The 21,425-nt window shown below is 41.7% G+C and overlaps 1 protein-coding gene and 1 pseudogene across 1 annotated transcript; both read right to left on the bottom strand.

Annotated features, from left to right (window-relative positions):
• Positions 1-2,910: 2,910 nt before the first annotated feature.
• On the bottom strand, positions 2,911-4,386 carry LOC140934629 (uncharacterized; annotated as a pseudogene).
• Positions 4,387-15,313: 10,927 nt separating this feature from the next.
• Positions 15,314-21,206, bottom strand: LOC140933485 (uncharacterized). The gene is made up of 5 exons (XM_073383056.1): positions 19,350-21,206; positions 16,815-18,321; positions 16,231-16,734; positions 15,779-15,889; positions 15,314-15,535 (listed from the first exon to the last, which is right to left on the bottom strand). The coding sequence occupies exons 1-4, from the start codon at positions 21,141-21,143 to the stop codon at positions 15,789-15,791; spliced, it is 3,906 nt and encodes a 1,301-aa protein (XP_073239157.1). The 5' UTR covers positions 21,144-21,206; the 3' UTR covers positions 15,314-15,535; positions 15,779-15,788.
• Positions 21,207-21,425: the final 219 nt, after the last annotated feature.

Below are 21,425 nucleotides of genomic sequence, written 5' to 3'. Positions count from 1 at the left end.
ATGGTATACGTTCACTTAGTATTAACAGACACCCAGGCCATCCTATTTGTTTTAACAGAGGATAACTCTACCCGCGCATAAATCTTGATCGGGGATCGAAAAAATCCGCAATAAAAGATCGATCACGGTTTATCTTCTCTCTATAGATTTATGCTAGTGCACAAAACGACTTTGGGAAGAAGGTAAAAGGAGGCCATACATTTTTTACTCAGTTTTTCAGTGGCTGATAATTCATTTTTGAAGCTCCAAATAAAAAGCAATTTTTTGTTGCCCTTTTGAAAGAACACTTCCTAATCTAGGTGTGTCATAATTATAAGATCATTTTTGAACTGGGTGAAAACTTATGTTATCATTGTAATTGATAAATCTAATTCTTTTTAACCCTTTTTTCTGCGGGAAAAATGCCTGAAAGAGACTGCTCATCTTGAAACGGTTGTCGTTTTACTCCACATAATTGAAAGCTACGTATGGTTACATTTTGTACTTCTAAAGCAATTTTAGGACGCTTTAGGTGTTTAATTAGTGTAAACGAATGTCTTATTTTGAATTCACTGATTACCACTTGGTAGTTCAGGCCATTGTCTCTAGTGATAGAACAACCCGAATAACCTGCTGTTAAATAAAACAAAGCAAATTCTTGGACTTCGCTTATCTTGCCTCAGGATCACTTAAGATAATTTGTCGATCAGACAATGCTACTTAAAACAAATTGGTCGAATCTGGGAAATAATCGACTTCTATTATCACTGTTGTTTTTCTGCGTTATTATGAATATACCTGACCAATGTATAGCATTGGTTTACTTAAGGGGGCTCCGTGCGAAAAAGGTGGCTGACATTTTGAATGACTTGAAACCGTCGACAAGTAAAACTGGTTTCAACGAAACGACCTTATACATTGAAAAAGGAAATGGAAACACGGAGCAACAAGGATCGACTGACCGTGGATTCGCTAGAACAGTGGATAAAGTCAAGCTAAAGAGAGTTTGTAAACTTTTACAGAACGCCTTAGGTACATTGGAGAAATTAGACTCTGATCATCACAACAGAGTTGTTTCAAAACAGGAAGATAAGTCTCAGAGATCAGAGCCAAAGCCAAAATCGACTCCGTCTCTTTGCTTTTGCCCATGCGGCTGCGGAGGATGTTGTCTCATGCGTCCAATGATTATGTACAAGGTAAAATATAAGCCACCCAAATTTAAGATGCGAGCTCTAAAGGCGAAAACAAAATGTGGTAATCCCCTTTATGGCATCTGTCTTGGTAGGAAAAAAAGATAATCATTTTTAACATGAAATTACTGAAGACCACTAACTTATTTCTTGGGGTTCGTCGAACAAATTGGTTCGGTAAATCTGTAGAGAACAACTTCCTACGTCACGAAGAGTTTTTTAATAGGGATAAGTAATAAGGAGGCGCCCATTCTAATTCTGGTCTCGTCTTAAAATGTCCATTATAAAACAGTCGATGATCTATCTATAATTCACAAATGCTAGTTAAAGCGATCGAAAAGGCGGAAAATCGTTGGCAGGTTATAACTGAAAATCCGTTTATAAACGATTGATGACGGTCCACTACACGAATGTTATAAAAATTAATTGAACGTTATATTAAACAAAAGTAGCGATTTATTCAGCTTATTTTGTATTACACAATGTAGAGGCCAGCTCAAGATAGAACTTTCAGAATACAACTGTGACATCCCGATTAAAAAACCCCTATATGACAAACACCCTACTACAACAAATATTCTTCACCCAGCAGTTGAAATAAAGCGAAGTGAATAACACCCAATATCAGTTACTCTCGTTGTAACGAATAATTTTTTTAGATCCTTTTTAAGCTCTTATTACACTGGGGTCTCACTGTTTTAAAAGGCCTGCTAATTTCCAGAGTCATTGTCAGAGAGCATTGTTTTCTCCTTCTTTCAGTACTATGAAGCATAAATAAAAACGTCATTTAAATCTCATTTAGCTTTCAATGAAGTGAGTATCATAGTTACTTATTGGTTTAGAGATCACCTAGAAAATCTCTTAAGCTATCGGGGTCTACTTAAAACGAAGATATAGTGACCCCAATGGGTATACATTATTAACCATAAATTGCGATTTGATAATACTATAACCTGCCAACTTAATTGTTCAACAGCACTTTACAACATGGTGGTAAAAGCTCTTGAGATTTCTTTTAACTTCCACTTATTAATTTGGGATATAACTCAGGGATCGCTGCATATGGTATCGCGTAAATCATTTGGCTACTGACAGAACAAAAATATGAGACAGATAGACAGAAAAAGGAAGGCCAATGGAGCGACATGTTTAAAGTGTTCACGTTTTTGGTGATACTAACATCATTCAAAGATATAGCATTTACCAAGAAAAGTATCAACAATTCTTTCATCAACGAATACTTTAACTTCTATAAACTTTTGCAAGAAAACAAGGATTTTAATGGATTAGTTCTCAAGGTCTCAAATAATCTGAAGCACGTTCCAAGATCCATTTTGGTAGTAGAAAAAAATGGCAATGGGTTTTCTGTTACGAAACGAAGTGAGGAGGAAACGCCTGACGGCCCAATTCATGAGATTTCAAGGGAGTACTTTAAACGATTGTACTTGGTTTTAAAAAATGCACTGAAAACCCTAAATGAAAAGGAAAACGACGAAAGTAGTGATGAGAGCTCAAGAATTGACTTGGAAGGTGAAAATAAGCACGCCCCTGACCTCGAAGGTAATTCAAAGAAAATTAAAGATAAAGACAGAGAAAATGAATCAAAGGAGAAGGATAAGTCTGGAGATTCTTCAGAACAGAGTGGGTCCGTCTGCTTTATGCCTTGTGGGGGGGCAGGGAGTAGTTGTTTTAATCCCGCGGCTTGCGGTTGCTCATGCTCCGACTGTTTTCCTTGTCAACCTCAGTCTTGCATGATGCCACCATGTTGTCCTTGCTGTTGCAACCCTGGAGCAAAAAAGCTGGAAGATGTCTGGATGGTGCCTACATTGATTGTAGCTAAGCCTGTTCCAGCACCTTCACCACCAGGAGAAGGGCCAAAACTCTGGCTTCCATCTTGGTTAACAAATCAACTGGGGCTTCCTCCTTCTGCCGGCGTCAGCGGGAGTGAAGAGAAAGAAGGAGGTAAAAGCGTGGCCGCTGGGGGAGGCGGTGGTGGTGCAGCTGGTGGTGGGACAGCTGGAGCTGAAGGTGGTGGAGCGGGAGGAGGCGGTGGTGGTGCAGCTGGTGGTGGAGCAGCTGGGGCTGGAGGTGGTGGAGCGGCTGAAGGAGGAGGAGGGGCAGCTGGCGGTGGAGCAGCTGGTGCTGGAGGTGGTGGAGCGGCTGGAGGAGGAGGCGGAGGTGCAGCTGGTAGTGGAGCAGCTGGAGCTGGAGGCGGTGGAGCAGCGGGAGGAGGCGGTGGTGGTGCAGCTGGTGGTGGAGCAGCTGGAGCTGAAGGTGGTGGAGCTGGAGGAGGCAGTGGTGGTGCAGCTGGTGGTGGAGCAGCTGGGGCTGGAGGTGGTGGAGCGGCTGAAGGAGGAGGAGGGGCAGCTGGCGGTGGAGCAGCTGGTGCTGGAGGTGGTGGAGCGGCTGGAGGAGGAGGCGGAGGTGCAGCTGGTAGTGGAGCAGCTGGAGCTGGAGGCGGTGGAGCAGCGGGAGGAGGCGGTGGTGGTGTAGCTGGTGGTGGAGCAGCTGGGGCTGGAGGTGGTGGAGCGGCTGAAGGAGGAGGAGGGGCAGCTGGCGGTGGAGCAGCTGGTGCTGGAGGTGGTGGAGCGGCTGGAGGAGGAGGCGGAGGTGCAACTGGTGGTGGGGCAGCTGGAGCTGAAGGTGGTGGAGCGGGAGGAGGCGGTGGTGGTGCAGCTGGTGGTGGAGCAGCTGGGGCTGGAGGTGGTGGAGCGGCTGAAGGAGGAGGAGGGGCAGCTGGTGCTGGAGGTGGTGGAGCGGCTGAAGGAGGAGGCGGAGGTGCAGCTGGTGGTGAAGCAGCTGGAGCTGGAGGCGGTGGAGCAGCGGGAGGTGGTGGAGCGGCTGAAGGAGGTGGGGGAAGTGAAGCTGGAGGTGGAGCAGCAGGAGGTGTTGGAGGTGCAGCTGGAGGAGGCGGTGGTGGTGCAGCTGCAGGTGGAACAGGAGGAGGCGGTGGTGTTACCTCTGGTGGTGGAGCAGCTGTAGGAGGAGGTGGTTGGGCAGCTGGTGGGGTTGGTGGTGGAGCAGCTGGAGCTGGAGCAGCAGGAGGAGGCGGTGGTGCCACGGCTAGTGGTGGTGCAGCTGGAAAAGGTGGTAGTTGGGAAGGAAGCTCAACTTGGAAAGTTGGTGGCGGTAGAAAAAACTCAGAAGGAAATGATTCCGGCACTAGAATTGTAGGAAAGATAGCGGAAGGAAAAGATAACAATGATAAAGCTTCCATGGAGGAAATTACTGTCTCTGCACCCAAAATGTATGGAACTGAAATACATTACTCTAGTCAAATTTTAGAATCGACAAGCAAGCCGATAGCTGTCGAAATTGCTGGCCTGACTAGGAATAGAAGACGTTAATCGAACGGTATAGATTTAATCAAGAGGGTAGGTAATTTAGACAAGTGGATAGGCAAATACAGGGTATTTCGAAAATTAAGAGAACAACAAAAATAATTGATGTTAACAATTAAACTTCGCCCTCTCCATTCTCGAGCCCCTAAAACTGATAAAAAAAATCAGGTGAAATGCATAGGTGCTGTTAAAACCTGGTACGAGGATTTATTTCATTTTTTAGATTGGCTTTAAGTGTCCCTTTTTATCTCGTATCCATCATTTAATAATTAATTCAGTGCATTGGCCGAATACTTGACGAAAATATACAATGAAAAAACTCTGCCGCTACTCGAAGACGAGAACACTAGACCACTAGAACTTCGACTGGTGATTTGAAGGCGAGGGGAGAACCATTAAAACGTGAATGCTGTAGAATGTTACGCGGAAAGTACTAACTAACGATGGAAGTACAGCGGAGGAAGAAAGAAAGTACAACGAACAATGCTTTATGCGTAAAGGCAAAAAACTTCCACTCTTTGCACTCTAAAACCAAAAGATCTGTTTTAGCCCCAAAGTGCTGATTCAGCTCTATAGGCCCTGGAGCTGATTTGACCCTTCGTGGAGCCATTTTGTCAATTTGGTCTAAATCGACTCCAATAAAGACCATTGCAGCCCCATCGAAAACCGTTTTGGCCCACAGGAGAAATTGTTTCAGCCATGTGATGCGTATCGGCCCCTTTCACAAGAGCCATTTCTACTCAAAAAATAGAGACATTTCAGGTTTTAGTCTAGTTGGCCCTATTTAGGGCTGACTTGGCCTATACTAATAGAGCTGTTTAGACCCCATGACAACGCAAAATGGCTCGACTACTAGAACCAACACCGATTTGAAGAATATATGTTAATCTAACCAGTGTCTAGTCAGAAGCATTAGTTCCTAATCACTGAGTACGGGCCGCTTTATCTTTATCATCGAGAGCTTCGATAAAGGGTTTGTAGTTCGAAAGAGCAAGTTAAGATATGGTTAGAGGCAAACAAGTTTACACAAGCAAGGTAGGAAGAGCCCACAGGTGAGTCGTCTTGAGTCACAACGATTTCTTAATGGCGCATATTGGACCGAGGATCGTTGTTCTGAATCTGTCCATTTTAATATAGATGATTTTCTAGACGGAGACAGGAGCCCATCATGGAGATGATCATGATATGGTTACAGTATATGAGGACGACAAAGAATGCCGTTTTTATTTTTCCCATTTTAAGGAAGGATAAAAATTTAAGAGGATAGTAAAGGCAGAGGCCGAGGAAAACCAGGTAAGAACATTTTATAGGTTATTGTAATTAATTTTGCTTTCCCGCCAAGTCATAATGATAGCGCGGGGCTTGGAGACGAAAATAACACGTCACTCCCATAAATCCTTGCACACTACCAAACTGCGCGCGCATGTTTGAAATGTTTAGGCGGGCTTCCATTCAATTCAACGGTCAGGTCAACGGACGCTCAATATTTTAAGCGAATTTCAGTTTGATTTTCGCTAAACTCGGCGATTTTACTCCAAGCGAGAGATAGATCGTGGATAGAAGATTGTTATCAAGATAATTGCCATGTTTTGTCTCATTTGTTTCGTAAAGGATCGAAGGATGACATCGCCGTTTGAAAGGTTTGTCATGTGCAGTGCTACATTATATAAAACTGATAGAATGAATTTTAATACACACCAATTTCAGACAATTTTGGAATCAAACAAGTTTTGCAGATAACAGTTTGTACTTAAGTGGTAAATAGATCAGCAAATTTCGTGAGTTTCTATCCATGGACATAGTTGTAGAAAGGCAATTTTGTTTACTCAGCTGCATCTTTTGACCTCAACTAGCCTGCAAATCAGTTCCAATAATATATTTCAAGTTTCTTTATTTTTCCACAAATTTTTAATAGAATGTTTGGCTGCTACATTTACATGTGCATAGTAAGTGATCAAGGTATATTCCAGTTAGGTGCGAAGCTTTGATGCTGAGGAATCCTTTCTGTTAGGCATTGATTGATCACTTTACAGTACAGTGTAATGCTTATGAAAAATGATCAATGGTACATTTCTATTTTTTTTTTCCTCAAATAACGATTTGGTAAGGTGATCAAGGTATATTCCAGTTAGGTGCGAAGCTTTAATGCTGAGGAATTCTAATTCTAGGCATTGATTGATCACTTTTATACAGTACACATGAAGCTTTGAATAAAAATAAGGTTCATCGTCATTTGGTTTTCTTGTCAATATATACAGATGCATGTGGGGGTCATTTGTGTGCAAATTTACATGTTTCCTCTAGAAAGTTTTGTATGTTTATGCGTGACTGGGAACTTGTAGGCAGTATACAGTGTTGATGTTACCAGTGCTACATAAAACTGATAGAGTGAATTACAACAATTTCAGACTATTTTAACATCAAACCAGTTTTGCCGATAACAGTTTGTAATTAAGTAATAAATAAATCAGCAACTTCACGAGTTTCCATGGACATAGTTGAAGAAAGACAATTTTGTTTTGTCAGCTGCATCTTTTGACCTCAACTGCAAATCAGTTCCGATAATATTTCAAGTTTCTTTATTTTTCCACAAATTTTTAATAGAATGTTTGGCTGCCAAATGTACATGTACATAGTAAGTGATCAAGGTATATGCCAGTTAGGTGCGAAGCTTTATGTTGAGGAATCCTTTCTGTTAGGCATTGATTGATCACTTTACAGTACAGTGCAATGCTTAAAATGATCAATGGTACATTTCTATTTTTTTCCTCACATAACGATTTAGTAAGGTGATCAAGGTACTGTATATTCCAGTTAGGTGCGAAGCTTCATGCTATGAAATCCTAAAATTTTCTAGGCATTTATTGATCACTTTACAGTTAGACACAAAGCTCAGAGTAAAAATAAGATTCCTTGTCATTTGGTTGTCTTATTAAGGAGTCTTTAATTTCGCGTACAAATTTACATTTTTCCTCCAGAAAGATTTGTATGTTCATGCATGACTGGGAACTTGTAGGCAAATTTTGGCATCACAGATTTTATTTAAGTTTTCTGTGTGGTTGTTTTAGAAGATAGGAGTAAAAAGGAGACAAAGTGAAAGGAGAAAAGGCAGAAAACTATAAAAAAAAAAACAAATCTTATAACTAAAACTAATCATTTGCTGGAAATGACAGAAAGAATCAGTGACCTTAAGACCAAGTGTAGTGCTAGTGAAAGCACTTTGGATTCAAATACATGTAATAAAGCAATGGGAATTTTAAAACATAAATATTGAACTCTGAAAGAATTACGTATTAGTGTCTCACAGAAAATCAAAAGTACCGTAAATCCTCTATTAAGCCCCCCCTCTCAAATAAGTCCCCCCTCTCTAATAAGCCCCCCCCCCTTTTCAGAGGAGGAAAGTTAATAAGCCCCCCTCTCTATTAAGCCCCCCCTCCCCCTCTTCCAATCCTTATTCTTCACAAAAAAATTAACTATTAACGTGGACTGATCAGTTATGGTTTATTCATAAAAATTACCGAAGAACATGAGGTCGGAAGCAAATTTTTGAAGAATAAGAATTTTGTTTTTGTTACTTTTAGGCTCCCACAGGTGAATTAAATACTTTTGACGGTGACTTTAATATTGTACAATGCGTAAGTCTACTCTGTCTCATACCACTGTATTTTCGCTACGGGTGATGCGTTTCGCTAAATTAAATAAGCGCCCCCTCTCTATTAAGCCCCGCCTCAAAAGTGCTTGAAAAAATAAGCCCCCTGGGGGACTTAATAGAGGATTTACGGTAGTTAAAGAAATGAGGCAACACCAACTCGTAGTTATGAAAGACAGCTACAACAATGACGTCATATTAGGTCGGGGAAAGTTTGATGTTTTTAAGCAGATGTCTTTGTCACTAAGTGGGGAATCAGTTAATATCGCAGTTATTCTGAATTGACACTAAAACAGGGTTCTCCTTAAATTTTAGCTCAGCAGGTAAGGGACCATTCATGGCCGGTAAGGCAAAAAATGCTCCAGAGGCGCACTTTCCTATTGAAAATTGGGGGGGGGGGGGATTGAAGTGAGGGACATGACCCTGGCCTCGCTGAGAAATTTAGGAGCTAAGGTCTCTGAAATGTCATTCCTTCATTTGAACGGCTTCTTTAACAACATGCAACTTTATCACAGTACAGAGTAACCGTTAAATGTTGATCGTTAACAAACATTGCGCAATTTTTGCAAACTCTATTAAGCAGACACTTGGGAAGGTCCCGAAGGTGTCCGCTTACTAGAGGTTTCACTGTATTATTATTATTATTATTACTACTGAGTCAGACTTGCATGTATTAAAAAACTTTCATCTGTAATGTTATTGACTACTGGGTAAATTCATAGCTTAAACTGCTTAAAGCTTACATGTACATTATTGCAACTTTATTTTAGGTGGCCATGTTACTTCCTATGATTAGCAGAGTTATGTAAGATTTGCATTTCTAGTTCTTGATAGATGATAACTATTCATTGTATTACACTACTTAACCACAGCTATCAAGAACAGTATTTTTCCCTTTTTGTCAATGTAAATTATCATGTTTATCATTGCCACATGTAGTCTAATTTGGGAAACTGTATGTTAGTGAGTGTACAACTTGTTGATGTTGTTCTTTCTTGCTTTTTTGACAGAGAAATGCTTCAGTTGAAGCAGAAATAGCAACTTTCATATAACCGCAAACTGTTGCAATTGAAGAGGCCTTTGATTTCAACAAAGTGCACATTGTGTGTGATGGAATTATGTTATGCACCATTCTGCACCAGAGTATTGTAGAGAGTATAATGTCTTTGCTGTCATCATTTTATATGGTAAACTGTTAACATGGTAATGCATGGTATATAAAGGTCATTCAGACCTTGTTGAGTGTCAACACACTCTTCAATGGCATTTTCAATTTGCAATAGTGAAATGTATAGAGAAAAGCTCTGCTAACTTAACAGAACAAATTTTTGCCTTCTTTTTCATACTTTTACGATTTGGGGGTTAAAACTTCTCAAGCAAAATGTCTTTAAAATGTTCAAAGGCTCCTAAGAAGTTATACTCACTTCTACTGTAATCATTACAGCTGAATGTAGTGCTTAAAATTCAGCACCAACCCCTCTATTTTGAGCCTAATGAACTTCTTGGCAACCTTGAGAGTTTTAATTTAGCAGGGTTCTGCTGAGTCACTTTTCTGACATTATTTTTATGAAATTTTGTATTGGGGCTCCCAGCAGTATTTTGTAAAGTTATCTTAGAGATGTACATTCCAAATTTTGGTTAAGTTTGCTAAAAAATAATAATAATAATAAAATATTTTTACATTGCACTAAGCATACCTCTTGTGTATTTTAAATGAGAGGGCAAGGTAATGAGATTAGATCTACCACAAAATAAGAACACTTTTAGGGTAAATAACTGTTAATTGTAGGCTCAAAGAGCAGTTTAAACTCACTTGCACCTGAAGGAGAACTAAAGTTTATTTTCCTTTGGGCTATAGTAAGGCCTTGATTTGGCACTTAAAACTGCACTGATTCTGATAACCACATGCAACAGGCTAAATCAGCCACCCATTGTGACCGTTGATGCCCCTTGTATTGATTCTAAATGGCCCAAAAATGGGGCCATTTTATAGAATACCAAGAACCATTATAATCCCTGTGGATGGGCTGTTATAAATAATTAAGGTCCAAAACGGCTCTGGTAAGGAATTCCATTTCAGACATGATGGTACCGATTTAGTCATAGAAAGTACATTTGTTTTAACTCCCCATTGGGCCAAATTGGCCACGAAATATGGGCCAATTTTCATCGTAACTGAAGGTATGAAACGGCCCTGTAAGGGCTGAATTGACTCTTAAAATGAACCACTTCAACCCTATTAGAAACCAAAACTACTCCCTATTTTTCCAAAACAGCCCTTTTGCCTCTTCGTTGTGGCCACTTAACAGAGGGCTATTTCTACCCCGTTCATTGGGGCCAAAACGCCTCTATTCTAAATGGGCTACTTTAGCCCCAAAAATAGTACTGTATTTTACTCACCGAAACGGCCCCATTTTTGGGGCCAAAACAGATCTTTTGGATTTAGAGTGTGAAACATATTAATGTTTACTTACCCGGGGTATTTTAAACACAACAAAACAACAACACAATTTGGGGACTATAATAGGGGGTAAATGTAACAGAAAGTAAGCAGACCCGAAACGTCTGCTTCTTTAAAAACATTTATAACCCCAGTCACTTTTTGATATTTTTCTTATAACATCATTCTATAAAGGATATCATGTGCGTATTTCGTCGGAATAGAGAAAACTTCCCGTTATAAATTGCTGTCTGTAAAGCATACTGTTCTACTTTACTCTTTCACGTCCTCCGTTAGAAAAGGAAGCACTTTTTCTGCAAACTCAATCGGGTCACGCAAAGGTCTATCTGTAGAGAGGGGAAAAAAAGACAGTAAAAACAGTAAAAAAGACATTACCTTGTTACTCAACCCCGAGTAATAGTTAGCTCATGCGATCGACTCGGTGACCTCCTGCTCATCTCATATCTGCCAACGCTCCACAACCAGAACCAAACCCTCCTGCGTGATGCAATTTTTTCGCAGTTCTCGCGCCTTTGAAACCTTGAGGCACAGTGTTCTGCATGGTGAGGTGTCTTTAATGTTTTGAAGTGAAATGTGTACCTCTTTCGTCTTTTTCGTTGTGCCCGTTTTGAAACTTTCCTCGCTAATTTCATGCAACCGGCAACTTAAAACCATCATGCGATCCTGTTACAAGCCTGGTAAAATATTATCCGGTGCTCGGTGGAAGCGAATGCCCCAGAAGGGTGACGCATACGGAAAGCGTAGCTTTTCGAGCTAGGCTCAAAGTACTGAGTAAAAATATTTTTAAGACGTACAGTCGAACTCCCGTAAGCGACCACACAAAATCCAAAGACTGAGTGGTCGCCTACAGGAATCGAGCCACAGAGGGTCTCTTCTGAGAAGTGGTCCGGACACGTCTTCTTTATGTAAGATAGTTATTCCACGCAATGTCTAAGTTAAGCCAGGCGTAGTTCCATGTTTTCACTAAAGTTCTTCGTATATTATTAGTAGCATAGTGCATACAGCGAACATAGAGATCAGAGAATGCGTCAAATTAAGTGGTCGCCTACAAGAGGTTAAAAACAATGGGATATCATTAACCGTCAGGCCCAAAAAACGGTGGTCGCAGCCGCTTGCAGGAGGTGGTCGTCTACTAGAGGTTCCAACTGTAAGGCTTTGATTGAGAATATTTTGGTGTGTTGGATTGGCGGTCGCGTATGGGAGGTGGTCGCTTACGAGAGGTGGTCGCACATGGAGGTTCGACTGTATTATACACTGTAAGCCGATCTTTTTGTCTTCTTTAGGTCTGCGCAACGGAAATGTAACACAATGATAGTGTGATCGCAAGAAAAAAAAATACGTTTCCACAAAAAAGTAGTTTTTAATAGAGTTTTGAATGTTCCCACGAAAAACTGAACCCCTCTGGGCCATAAGGCTCTCTTGGAAAGAGCTAACATTCCCTTAATTAATAAGAACACCAATAATAATATTGTGACTTGAAGGAAAGTCGAGTTGTGGTCACTAATGAGATTGATTGAATTGAAAGTTTCTGTGGGACTATAGTTTTAATCAAACAGGGGAGTTCCAGAGAGTTATTCAGGTTCCAATTATTAAGGGAAATCGAAAAAGTTCCAGTTATCGAGAGGTCGGAGAAATAACTGGAAGACGTATGTCCAGCAATAAAAAGGGATTGGCTTGTGTCAAGCCAGCCGATAGATCGATCGATAGTCACTCTTACAAAGGTTTTCTTACAAAGGTTACTTTAAGCAAAGATCCTTCATTCCCTTAGCTGCCTATCTCTGAACAGTGTATACATATATTAGCAAATGTTGTACTTTTTCCCCACCCTCCCTATTGTTGTGTTACAAATAAATGATACACCTCTCGTAGTTTAACATTCCTCAAGCTTTGTGATTCCCCACTATTTCAGTTGCGATAGCTTTAGCTCTGTTATTTGCCTATGTTTAATGGTTTCCAATTCGGTGCTTCCCGATAGTGTTGGCCTAAGTTGCTGTAAATATATTGGCTTGAGCGATTTATAGGCTGCCTACACTCGTTCCATAGGATTGCAAAGCTTTCAGGTTGCGCGAAATTTTTCTTCATACAGGCCAGTCCAGCGCGGTACACTCCGCTGAGGAGAAAGGTTGGGCCTTCTTTAGTCACGCTCTTGTCTCACGAGGTCGAATATCAAACCGATGGCGGATCGTTGCTCCCCATTAACGTCAACATGGAGTATTGTCTTTCCTCTCCGGTTAAATTTAATGTATTTGTTACCGGTAAATATTAGCCTGCTTTTGAGGTGTTTTCTTCGGGTGCGTAACCGCAATGCTGAACCCTAAAAACTCGAGACAAAGGGGGCGAGGAAGAAGGGGGAGAGAAAGAAAAGAAAACACTTGCCCAAAAACACCTAGTTAGTGCAGTTAACCGCTCTTTCCTTTCTTGCTGCTGACAGAGTTTGAAAAATGTAAATCATAAAGTCACTGTTGTAAATGCAACTTTTCTTGCACGTTCGCGGGCGAATTGCTTAGAGATTTCGCGAAGAGAGCGTTGAAATATGCTTTGGCTAGCCACCTCAGGCCATAATCTACGAACCACATCCGGATGAGATGAATAAACATAAAATAAAACAGTTCTCAACACCAAAATGAAAAACAACAACAATCTGGAATTCTTTGCCAGTCACACTAACCAGCTTCTCTTCCATATTTTTTTTAAAATAGATGTGAAAAAAATTATTCCATTGATAGTCGATCTGTCGCTAATGTTTTCTGCACACTCTTCAATCAAGTAAGACTTTGTAACATAGCTTTACGAAGCCTATTAATATAAGCTCCCAGCTTCTTGAGGCTTCCTTGTCACAACAACTCATATTTTAATTAACACCTCTTGTAACGTTTTATTTTTATGTAATGTGAGTGACTAAAAGACAAATAAATGAAATGAAATGAAATGAGAGCAAAACTGCTGCTGTCCAACATCACGTTAACACAAAAAAGATCAATTGAGTTATAAGCAAGCAAACAGAAAAACAAAGCACAAAAAGGGAAAAATCTGGCTGAAAATAACTCTCCTGTCATAGCTGTCAGGCAAAGGACTATTCGAAGTTAGACAACTGAAGACAGGCAGGAGCTTCGCTATCAGAAGTTTATGCCAGTCAGCAATACAACTGCATAAAAGTGCTGTCAGGCAAAGGACTATTCGAACTTTGTAAAATCCAACTAGTGGTCTATTATCAGTGCTGCGTTCTGATTGGTTGGCGTACTACTACGCTATACGTTATAGCCCCCTGGTAGCGAAAAGCGCGGGCTTTTTGGCGGCAAAAAAGGATTAAAGTCTAGCTTTAACTAGCTAAAAGTTTTTTTATTCCCATATTGTTTACCAGCTAGTTGGAGTTTACTAAAAAAATTATTCCTCGAGCCCGAATGGCCTCTGAGTCAATAGCCCCTTCGTTCTCGAGGAATAATTGTTAATTAGACAACTGAAGACGGGCAGGAGCTTCGCTATCAGCAGTTTATACTAATCAGCAATAAAACTGCACAAAAGTGTACTTAGAGACTGACGAAAAAAAAGTAGTGCAGAAAGATCTGGCCAAGGATTGGGGAAGGAGGTTCAACATGCGACAGCAGTCACCGTTGTGGATGTGGCTGGCTGATGGTTAGGTCGGTCCACCACAATTATAATTAGACGAAACTGAGACAGGCTCAGACGCTGATCTCGTAATAGAGTACTAAAGTGTGACGTCATAAAAATGAAATTTCTGAAATTATGGGATTTTGTCAGGATATTCTGAAAGAACAATGTCCAAGAGGCCTACTTGCCAAAAATGAGCATTTGGGGGCAAATTGTCTCTGAGATCGTAGCCCAGTTATGCTTACAAAACTCCATACAAACCCTTCTAAAATGTTTTTGGGTCGACCCAAAAAAAAATTAGAAGGGTTTGTATGGAGTTTTCTGAGTATAACTGGGCTACGATCTCAGAGACAATTTGCCCCCAAATGCTCATTTTTGGCAAGTAGGCCTCTTGGACATTGTTCTTTCAGAATATCCTGACAAATCCCATAATTTCAGAAATTTCATTTTTATGACGTCATCACTTTAGCACTCTATAAAGGGCACGAGGATATTTTAGGTGAAATTGTTAATGTTACAAGATCCAGACGACAATTAGGTGCGTACCTTAGGGTGGAGAGCTTCATTCAGTGTTTGAGGGTCAATACTCTATTACAAAAACAGAGTCGTTTATAGCTTACAAAAATACTGAAACTAAAAAAAATGGGCAGCCAAAAGTGTGTTCACCTTGTTCCTTGGAAAACTCACTAGGGTGTTGGGTATATCTGATTATGAATAAGACCGACTTTTCTTAATACTTTATAGAAATTCGGAACATCGTCACGCTCTGTTGCAAAATATAATTACTAATTACTATTGCTGAAAATTATGAAAACGTAATAAGCGCCCAGCCTCGTGTATGCGCCCGACTCGGATAAGCGCACACTCTCAAGGTCCAAAATTTTAATTGGCGCTTAATCCATTAAATACGGTAAAATTAACTTCTAGGCACAGCCCACCGAGGTATCTCAAAGAACCCGATCGCTGTTGGACGCTTTAAGGAAAACGTCATAACGCAAGTTGTTTTTATAAGTACGCGTCAGCCACTCGGTTGACGTGAACAAGTTCAGGGTGACGTAGAGAGATATAAGAAAAAGGCAAGCAGTTATAAATCAAATATTTCAGTTTATTTTTTATATATGTATTTGACAATAAAACTATTTTAGTAAATGATTTACTTCTCGTTCATGGACCACGTGCTTCATTTAAAAGTAGGCGATTTAAAAAACATCGAAACATCCCCCTGCTTTTAAAGCATTTGCATAACAAAATAATCCACACTTTGGCTTGTTTGATTGTATAGAGAGTGATCTTTATTTCTGCCAACCTGCAAGAATAAAAGGGACACAAGAAAATCACTCACAGCACTTTCTTGCATGATATAAGAATCGGAGCGGACTTTTGAAACGAGAACTCACATACCAACGGAGATTTTGCATTTGGTATAGGAAAATGAGGGTTCCTTAAGAATGATATACACTAGGGAGAAGTGAGAAAGACATTCCCAGGACACCGCTGTTATATCCTAAAACTTCAGCTAAGAATCCATAGTCACTGCCTTATCCCTTACCTTCTTCTCCCTACTTCTGTGGCATTTCTGATCTCTTAGAGTTGCCAAAGGGTCCAAATGGCTGACCCTGCGGCATATTCGAACGGCCGAGAGCAATCCCTCCAAAGTGGACTGAAATAAAACAAAGAAAAACCAAATGATTCCAAACAGTGAAATAAGTTTACTTTTAGCTGGTTACTTTATTAAGATTTTAAAGTCCCATATTATTGCCTTAGCTGTAAAGAGACGCACGAGATGAGTTTTGCAATGTCAGAGATCATCTCATAAATGGCCATGAACGACTCAAACTGTAACCGCCGCTGGCAGGGACGTGTATTTCGAATAGGAAACAGTGAAACTACTTCACCTACTTGGTGCTCTGCTAACTTTGTCATGATCTACCATACTATCTGCCAAGCGACACAAACGAAAAGCATGTACACACGAAATTAATGTTAATGTTGTCTTCTTACATCCCACTGGAAGAGTGGCAGGAACAGCTGGAATGCTAGTAGCTGCTGGTAGAGAGGAAAACGATGGAATGGCAGCAACTGGGTGAGCAACCGGTGTGAACAGTGGAGCATGGTAGGTAGCGGGAAGAGCCAATGGAGCTACAGCAGATGGAAAAGGAGCTGGAACAGCAGCGGGCATGGTAAATGGTGCTAAAGGTGAACCAAAAGAAGGCGCCACGATCTGGCGCTTCTGCTTTCCTCGCTTTTGGGCAATCCTGTTTTTGACATCGAAGCTCGCTAAAGCATGACCCGGAAATCCGATGCTAGTAAATCCAGGATGAGTTATAGGGTGACCATAAGGTGCTGCATATCCCCATCCTCCGTGACCGTGACCGTATCCGTGTCCTCCGTATCCTCCATGTCCCCATCCCCATCTTTTGAAGCTTCTCTCGTTTCCTTTTGGAATGCTGGAGCGGTAGACGGAGGTGCCAGTAACGCCACCCACTCCATGATAACCAGCTAGACCTAAATAAAACCAGTAGAGGAAACCAAAAGGTGAGAAATACAAATTACGTTTAATTGTGTCCTTTGAAATAGATACTTACCACCCATTCCTCCCATTCCGTAACCCAGACGATAATTGTCACCGCTGGCATATCCATATCCCAGGTGAATAGTTTGCTTCTTTCGTTGTGAATTATCCTCTGCTAAGGGAATCTCTTCACGAGTGTTTGGTTTCACGTCTTTACTTTTCTGGGGAATTTTTTGCCGAGCGAACCAGTATGGGTATCCATAGCCATAGCCATAGTAAGGATATCCCCATCCAGCACCTGGGAATCCTCCAAACCCATGACCCAGGAGTCCATTACCCCAATATCCAAATCCTGGACCACCACAGCCTCCGAAAGCACCACAGCCTCCAAAACCACCACAGCCTCCGCAACCACCGCAGCCTCCAAAACCACCACAGCCTCCGCAACCACCACAGCCTCCAAAACCACCACATCCGATTCCACAGCGCTTAGATAACTTTCCATTTCCTGCTGCTTGGGGACTTGAAGGCCCTGAAGCTGGTTGCTCAGGCGCATGAACAGCAGCCGCAGGCGCAGCAGAAACAGCGGCGGCTGGAGCAGGTTTTATAGACAATGGTTCAGCCTCTTTGCCTGTAGATTTGTCATCTCCAGCACTATCAGCATTGGACGCCTTCGACCCCACGTTAGATTTGCAGCACCCTTCATTAAAGTATGTCCAAGGTCCAGCAAAAGATGGCCCTCCGCCGTAGCCGAATCCACAACTACCAAAACTTGGACAGCCACCACAGCCACCCCAAGGTCCGAACCCACCCCAACCTCCATAACCTCCTAACCCACCATAACCACCCCAACCTATTAAGGGACCACCACAACCTCCCCAGTTCCAGTCACCGAAACCTCCGCATCCAGCCAAATCATATCCTCCGTAACCTCCCCAGCAGCCACAGCGTTTACTTGCTTTTTCGTTCTTTTTACCTGTCTCAGGCGTGACTTTCCCGTTTTGGGAGGTTTGGGGCTTGTCTGCGGATTCTTTTGGCTCTTCTTTTCCCTTTTTGGGAAGTTTAGATCTAAAAAGACCGCAGCCACATCCTCCGCAACCTCCCCCGCAACCGCAGCCACCACATCCACAACCATGTCCACATCCACCATACCCATGTCCTCCCCACGCTCCATGTCCATATCCCAAGCTAGCAAGCCCGCAGTCGCCACAGCCACATCCACAACCGCCGTGATGTCCACCGTACCAACCACAACCACAACCACAACCACCAAACCAGTCACCGTGGCCTATGTCACCATACCAGTCTCCATGACCACCCCATCCACCGCAGCCACACCCGCCACATCCACCGCAACCACATCCCCCACATCCACCACATCCCCCACATCCACCACAACCACCGTATCCACATCCACAACCACCACAGCCGCATCTCTTAGTTTCCTGCTTCTTATTATCTTCAGTACTTCTTTTGTCTTTTGATTCCTCTTTGCCTTTAGCAATCTTTGACTTACCGCAAGTGGCGCATGCGCAACATCCACCCATAGAAGTGTATCCACAGCCACCTGGATTTAGGATCTGTTTTTGAAAAAGTGCAAAACTCGATTTAAGGTAATTAACTTAAACAGTAAGAAGGAGTTCTATTTGCTGTTTAGAAAACAATTTGTTGAAACATTACTGTATTTAGCGATTAAAGAAATCTCCTTCTGGAGTAAATTCAACATCACATTTTCTTTCTAGTTTCGATATTAAACAAATTGTATGTGGACATTTGCAACCGAATAGTAGTGATGCAGAATTTCAATTAATTACATTATTCTTAAGAAAAAATAACTTTTCCTTCAAACTCAAGCAAAACCTTCTTTTAATGGAACATTACCCATCACTTGAACTCTTTAATTTATTGACCCCAAGTAGCGTTCCATAGTATTGTACATTACGTAATGTAGCATTCAATTCATCTATTGAGTTGCATAGATAGTGCGTTATTTTCTTTATATTGTACCTCTCTTTAATCAATAATAATAATAATGATAATAATTAAAAAGAAACATAAAAACACGATTGCAGGTTGAAAAAGGTAATAGAAATCAACCAAAACTATCATTTACCAGCATACTTTTTCATTTATTCTCATTGCTGTTCGTGAAATTTGTCGCTAACAATACTAGCTTCTAATTTCGTGACACTTTAGGGTATAGCACAAACAGGCATAAGAGCTACAGGACTGTTACATTAAAATACAAGGCTCAATGTAAACGGAAGCTTTCCATGAAAAAAAAAAAAGACAGGACTTATTTGTCAATTAGCAGATAACGAGACGATAGCGAATCGACAAATAAATAGTTCTTTGGAATTTTAATTCTGCAGCTGCTCCTGATGTAGAAAGACAAAAACAAGAATAGAATATTAATTGCCTAAGATACTACATCTGCCGGAATACTGTGGCGTAAACCCATCTTCTCAATTCTCAAATAAACTGGGGTGAGCAAACAAAGAAGAGAATTGTATCTTTTGTTGAAAGTGAAACCGCATCTTTCTTAATTGTGCGCCTTCGTGTTTAAATGTACTTTTAGTCCAATTCTATCGATTTCAAAATGACCTACCTCAGTAGCTCCTCCACAGGGAAATCCATATCCACCGTATCCATTGCCGTAACCAAATCCTAACGTGCCTAGTCCACCATAACCCCAGCCGCCCAGGTAAGGAAATCCGTATCCGCCATAGCCTAACAAACCACCGTAACCTCCGAGTCCTCCATAGAAAGGAAATCCCACAAACCCTGGACCTCCACAACCGCATCTCTTTTCAGCTTTGCTATTTGCCGCGTTGTCTGTTTGTGGTGTGCATCCACAATTACTTTTGTCCTTCCTTTTATCCTCTGACTCTTCATTCTCTTGTGTTTGTTCTGTGGCTTTGTCCTCTTCTGTTTCTTCTTCGGCTGCTTCTCTCTTCGGTTTTGTTTGGGATTGCTTGGTTTTATCGTTTTCTGAAATCTTTGATTTGTATAATCCACAACCACACCCACAGCCTGGACCCAATCCTCCACAACCACCGTAACCCCAACCATGGCCAGGATAACCGAATCCACCCCATCCCCATCCACCATTGCCAAATCCTCCATAACCTAGTCCATGTCCCCATCCCAGTAATCCAGGCAATCCACCATATCCACCATACAATCCACCATACCCACCGTAAAGTCCACCACAGCCTCCAAATCCACCGTAGCCGCCACATCCACCGCAGCCGCCGTATCCACCGCAGCCCAAGAAGGAATCACCGCATCCTCCACAGCATTTCTTGTTTGCCTTTTCGGGTGTATCGCGCCTGTTTCTTTTGCCTTTCGGGACTTTAGACTTATAAAAGCACGAACCAAAAGGGCCATAGCCTAAGTAAGGGCTATAGCTGCCAAAAGCAGGCACACCGACTCCAAGACCAGGATGTCCGTAATTAGCCCATCCGGGATATCCAAAGCCTGCGGGAACAGCAAATGGACCATAGCCTGCGTAACCACCATAACCGAGAAACCTCTTCGCTATATTTTCTCTTCTGCTACCGTCTTTACTAGTAGATTTTTTTGGAACGCCAGAACGAAATAGAGCGCCACCAAATAAGGCGGGGTTAGGAAAATATCCATAACCCGGAAAAGCCCCCATGCCATAGGCGTATGGGCCTCCGTAGGGCCCTCCCCAAGGGCCACCTAAGCCACCTGGAAAATATCCCCCTAAACCATATCCCCCTAAACCGTACCCCCAAGGGTGTTCAACTCCAAACTTTTTAGACGAACCTTGGTTTTGTGGCCCTCTTGGTACGTTAGACTTATACCAAGACCCAGGCCAAGCAAGACCTCCATATCCCAAACCATAGCCAGCAAGACCATAACCGGGCCCATAACCGGGCCCATAGCCGGGCCCATAACCAACTGCTGGTGCTGCACTGGGATAGAAAGCTCCAAATCCAAGGCCGTGTAAACCACCCAATCCTGGATAGCCCCAAGGACCAAACCCAAGACCGTGATGAAACCATCTCTTCGAACTTCTTTGTTTACTGTCTTTCTCACTTTCTACTGACTCATCTGCAACCTCTCTCGATTTGTCATTAGCGCTTTGTTCAACAGAATCGCCATCATTTTCTTTTTCTTCAACCTGTTGTGTTTCAGGTTCGTCTACCTCGTTATCGTCGGCTTTGTTTTGTTTATCCTCCGAGGCTTTATCACCTTCTTTCTCTGACTGTTCATCAGGAGAGCTTTCAGGAGGAGAGTCCTCTTCGGGTTCGTCTCTTTTTAAGCGCTCTTTTTCCTCATTATCTTGTGCCAGGGGCTTCGCATGTAACACTACAAGACTTGCTATAACTATAAAAATTAAAAGAACAGCGTGATTTTGTCGTTGCTTAGCCATAGTCCTTCGCGAGGCACGAAAGACCAAACCAAGCCCTTGCTGAGATAGCACTGGTCTTGCAAATACTTATTTGATCCTTTACATAAGCTATTAAATATTCTTTTGTAATATTGAAAATAACGTGGCAAATAAAACATTAAAGAGAGACAAGAATTCCTTTTCTGAGATCAAAATTTAAACCTAACTTAAAGAAGGGACTTGATATTTAGTATAAAACTTTCTCATAAAGCCAAATTTCTAGATTTTACATACGAAAGTCACTTTACCGTACTTATTTTTCTT

Source organism: Porites lutea, chromosome 4 (genome assembly GCF_958299795.1).
Source record: "Porites lutea chromosome 4, jaPorLute2.1, whole genome shotgun sequence".
NCBI lineage: Eukaryota > Metazoa > Cnidaria > Anthozoa > Scleractinia > Poritidae > Porites > Porites lutea.
The sequence above is the reverse complement of the archived record's forward strand: the minus strand, read 5'-3'. Positions and strand labels throughout refer to the sequence as shown.

What these genes read in the sequence shown, in the direction of transcription:
- LOC140933485 (XM_073383056.1), bottom strand. Translation starts at nt 21,143, where the DNA reads ATGGCTAAGCAACGACAAAATCACGCTGTTCTTTTAATTTTTATAGTT. An exon ending in CCTGTGGAGGAGCTACTGAG is followed by an intron (nt 18,322 to 19,349) that starts GTAGGTCATTTT and finishes TTTCAAAAACAG; the next exon opens with ATCCTAAATCCAGGTGGCTG. An exon ending in TGCCACTCTTCCAGTGGGAT is followed by an intron (nt 15,890 to 16,230) that starts GTAAGAAGACAA and finishes GTTTTATTTCAG; the next exon opens with TCCACTTTGGAGGGATTGCT.